Source organism: Actinia tenebrosa, unplaced genomic scaffold (assembly GCF_029948245.1).
Source record: "Actinia tenebrosa isolate PJP-AT-01 unplaced genomic scaffold, QUT_ActTen_1.0 PGA_scaffold5__44_contigs__length_20552954, whole genome shotgun sequence".
Lineage (NCBI taxonomy): Eukaryota > Metazoa > Cnidaria > Anthozoa > Actiniaria > Actiniidae > Actinia > Actinia tenebrosa.
In genome coordinates, this window is record NW_028292582.1 from 17846171 (window position 1) to 17850366 (window position 4196).

Here is a 4196-nt window from a genome sequence, read left to right on the forward strand (position 1 = left end):
CACCTCTCGCTTTTTCTCTCACTCCCTCGTCCCCACTCCTCCTCCTCTCTCGTTTCTCGTTGCTAGTTCTTCTCTGCCATAAGATTTAACACAGGGATCCCAACGGAGGCTAAATATAAATAATGACGACTAGATAAATGACTATATAAAATTTGATTTTTTAAATATTGTTGCAGGTAGATTACCTGTGGTAGGCTAACGTACGATAACATTTTGCATTGACGTCAACTTTATCAACAAACTTATGCTTCATTTTCGCCGTCCTTTAAAGACCCATTGCCACTTACCGTGATGCATCACAATTTGTTTACATTTTGAATCGTGCCACCACTGAAAAAATAATTCTAACCTTTTGAATAAACTCTTAAAAGAATGTAAAAGAATTATTATTGTACCTTAGTGCTATGTCGGAAAAGGATTTAATTTGAAGTTATTATTCAATATATGAATATTTGAATTTCATGGACCACGAAATTCATCTGTGACCGCGGTGCATCACGGTAAGTGGCAATGGGTCTTTAAGGCGCTTTTAGAAAATATTGTTTGCGTTTCATTTTCAAATTAATTTATCTTTTGTATACAAAATTGACAGAAATGGGTTCGCTAATGAAGAGTGAAATTGTGTAAAAACAATTATAAAAGAAAAACTGAAAAAAAAAAAAAAAAAAAAAAAAAAAAAAAACAGACTGTCTCCCAAATTGTTGCAAATTTCTTTGTTTGTGTATAATAACTCATTATGTGTTATAATTTCAATATCCATTGGTATCATCGCTTTTTGATACGCTTGAAAGTGCAAAACAGCGTTGGAAATGAGCAATCTCTATTTCAATCAATCAACCACCATTTTCCATGCTGTATTATTTTATTTTAATTTTTAAATTCTACAAGATTTTAGTCGACCAACAATGCGTGACTGTCACGCCTTCTACCGCACACATTTTTTACAGAAAGTTCTGGCTTTCTTCCATGTGATGCTAATGGAATTAAATCTTTTACATTCTTCATAATTAACAGTATATTTATTTTTAAAGTTAAGAGCTTGATTCTTAATGGAGATTTTTAGACTGGTACGTCAACAAGTATTTTATGCAGGTCGTATCTTCATCTCGGCTCTCTCAGCAGAGTTGTATTTGTTTTTCCAGTGATACCAGATAACACCATCACTTCTAACTTTCCCGTGGTGATACAGGCCGTTCAGGTTAGAGTAATGACAGCTTTTGTACCACCAGGCACCTTTGGAAAGTACGGCACAGTTTGAACCATGGACATCATTGTCACGATCTTTGGTGGTGAAGGCCATACCACGATGGTAGGAGAGTGAGACACGAGCAGTGCCTACGAGTGAAAACGATAATTATATAAGTAAAGATGTTAAAGTCAATTCCATGTATTCTTATTGGCGCCAAAGGTGTTGCGCGAGGATCTCTGCACGGATTTACAAGAAAAACAGAAGAAAGGGAACTGGGTATATCTTTCCTATCCTTTTTGGAAAATAATTATACAAACGATCTATGACTTAGTCAAGAGAAACAAACTTCCAAACGCTTTTTTTTCTTTTTTTTCTTGTCTTTTTTTTCTTTTTCTTTTTCTTTTTTCTTTTTTTAATGTTAAAAGTGAGCACTAGGTTATTTACCTCACCTGAATAAGTTCCAAGGCTAAGTTTGTACTTGCTTCTTTCACTGCTCACAGCAAAGTAGTCGTACTCAGCATAAGCGCTGTTCCCTTTGATGTCTTGTAGGTCAACACGAAGACGGTTACGAGTCTGATGGGTCAACCGGTTGATTTTATCCAGTCCCAACCAGAACTCGCCTTTCAGGTCACCAAAACCGTTCTTGTAGTCAGCCCAACTTCGATAGAAGTCAAGATACCTGACTTCAACTCTTCCACATTCACACAACAATTGTTTCATTCAACTTATCAAAAAAATAGTATCCAATTTTGTAAAGTTAATTTATCTTGAATGGTCCTTTACCGTCACCGGGATCGACTGTGTAAACACCACTTTTTTTGCCACCTCTTCTAAGAACTTCAGCACAGTTTTTGGGCACTGAAAATAAAAGAATTGTGCTAATTTCTAGCGTTGTGTTTGTATACTGCAATTTCATTCGACGATAAACTTCGCTAACAAGAATAGCAATGACATATGATTGCTTTAAGAATTGTTAACAATACCTCCTTTCATACTAGAACGTACCAGTTTTGTTTAACGATGCTCCCATTTTTTCCATGATGACATTCAATTTCTCTTCGATGGCTTTCAGGGCACCGGAAAACTGCTTGGAAGTAGCCGCACCTCCAAAATAAATATGATATACATCGCCATTCGTTTTGGTTTTGGTGACTTGTTTTCCTTCACTGACAATAAACAAGCTGATCAGAATAAATTCAAACCTCAAGAATTTCATTTCAGCAGTTTTTCTCTTCGGCACTCGCGATCAGCCAACACAGGAAAACAGGTTGTGGGTAAAACTCACTGAATCATGCTGTGGAATAAAGACAGCTAAACCTCAAACACGATTTTTAAACTTGTTTTTGGACAAAACGTTCTGTTAGCCAATTTTAAGCCTTTTTAATTTGTTGGTTTAAATGTACTTTTTGGTTCAAATCATTTCGATATCCTTCCCTTCCAATTTCCATGTCAACCATCAGTCACCGTAAAGGGCTCTTCCACGAGGTTCCGTGTTATTTACAACACACAACACATAACTCAAATGTTTTCTTTTTGACGGAAGGAGGATGGCTGGCACAACCTGAGAACATGGAAAAAACCCTCGTAATAAGGGAGAAAACAATACATCACTGAAACAAACTGGAAGTCAAACTCATGATTAAATTACAGATATTATTACTCTTTTTTCTATTCATTCAGACTTCGCGGCCCTGAATTATCGAAGTCAAATAACAATATTATCTCAATCAATAGAAGAGCTTTTAATAAGATTTAAGATTAAAGTCAATAATTTTATGGACTTACACACTTAGTTAACTAAACAAGCTATAGTTTATTGACACAACGCGTTAAAACACGATGGGATCTTTGTTGGTAACCTTACTCGTGGTATAGTGAAGCGATAATTTTGTTAATTAATTATAATATCAACAGTATTAAATAATGTAACTACTTTGATGGAAGTGTCTCTTCAGCATCCATTGTTCGAAGCAGTAAAACAGCGGTTGGTAAATGTGGTTGGAGGTTGGGATGAGCGAGCAAGAACGTTTTTGATGAATGAAAATATTTGTTCTTACCAAGTTTATAGAAAATGAATATTCTATAGACAATTGGTGATATTTTCAGACTGGTGTATGAGTAAGTCATGTTTTTTATTGACATCTATGAAGCATGACTGAGGACTTTAATTGCGTTATTTCGGCTCCCTAATGATAGTTAGCATAAACCTACTAGCATACTATCACGAATCCTGCAATCTGATTGGCTAACGTACTCACTATCTATCCTGTGATAGATAACGAGTACCGAAAAACGAACAAATGCATAGTGCTTAAGTTTCGTCGAAATCTCTGCTTGTTCTCTAAAAAATCTTTAAAAATCGATTATAGAAAATACAAGACTGTATCAAGGAAAGGAATGGAGAGGTATTGGACAGTACAGATAAATAAACTGAAGAATTATGGCAATTTTAACACGAAAAATTGGCCGTCAGATTTCATTGAGATATTCATAAGCAAATAACAAATGACAAACAACTGACTACTGAGATAACGATGTTGTTTTATAATTATTTCCTCCAAAAACAGAAGAAATCCAAGAGACAACTTATTCACATGTATTCAAGAAGAATTTTAAAACAGTAAGAACAGACGAAACAATAAAGAAAGTGCAAGTTAACTGACAAGAATCTTAAGCGAATTGTAAACAAGGCACGGCTTTAAAATGATGTGACAACTAATTATTCGTGAATAAATCCGTTCAGTTTATCACTCATTCAATTAGGAAATGAGTTCCCAAGAACAGATAAAAAGGTGGAAAATATTGGAAAGATAGTTTTAACCGTAAAAATAGAGACAAAAAGCTATACAAGTATTGCACTACTTGGAGTTCGCAAAGATGAATGAAAACAGTGACGCCGGTTGACCGTTGCTTTGTTCAGTAAAGTTTTCAGTGTCATTCTTTGTTTTCAATGCTATAATATTAGCTAGTAGGTTTATGCTAAAACCATTAGACTACTCGATCTAGG

General features: G+C 35.1%; 1 protein-coding gene across 2 annotated transcripts; it reads right to left on the minus strand.

Annotated features, from left to right (window-relative positions):
- Positions 1–843: 843 nt before the first annotated feature.
- LOC148906765 (techylectin-5B-like) lies at positions 844–2790 on the minus strand. 2 transcript variants are annotated; one of them, XM_089038500.1, is made up of 4 exons: positions 2593–2790; positions 2195–2483; positions 1639–2047; positions 844–1335 (listed from the first exon to the last, which is right to left on the minus strand). In XM_089038500.1, exons 3-4 carry the CDS (start codon positions 1907–1909, stop codon positions 1085–1087), a joined length of 522 nt encoding a protein of 173 aa, XP_088894626.1. In that variant the 5' UTR covers positions 1910–2047; positions 2195–2483; positions 2593–2790; the 3' UTR covers positions 844–1084. The 2 variants fall into 2 exon arrangements, with proteins under 2 accessions (XP_088894626.1, XP_088894625.1); XM_089038499.1 differs by having other exon boundaries at positions 2195–2790.
- Between the last annotated feature and the right edge of the window lie 1406 nt (positions 2791–4196).

Coding starts and splice junctions, on each gene's coding strand:
- LOC148906765 (XM_089038500.1), bottom strand. CDS start 1,909: ATGAAACAATTGTTGTGTGAATGTGGAAGAGTTGAAGTCAGGTATCTT. Junction 1,336..1,638: donor TAGCCTTGGAACTTATTCAG/GTGAGGTAAATA, acceptor TTTCACTCGTAG/GCACTGCTCGTGTCTCACTC.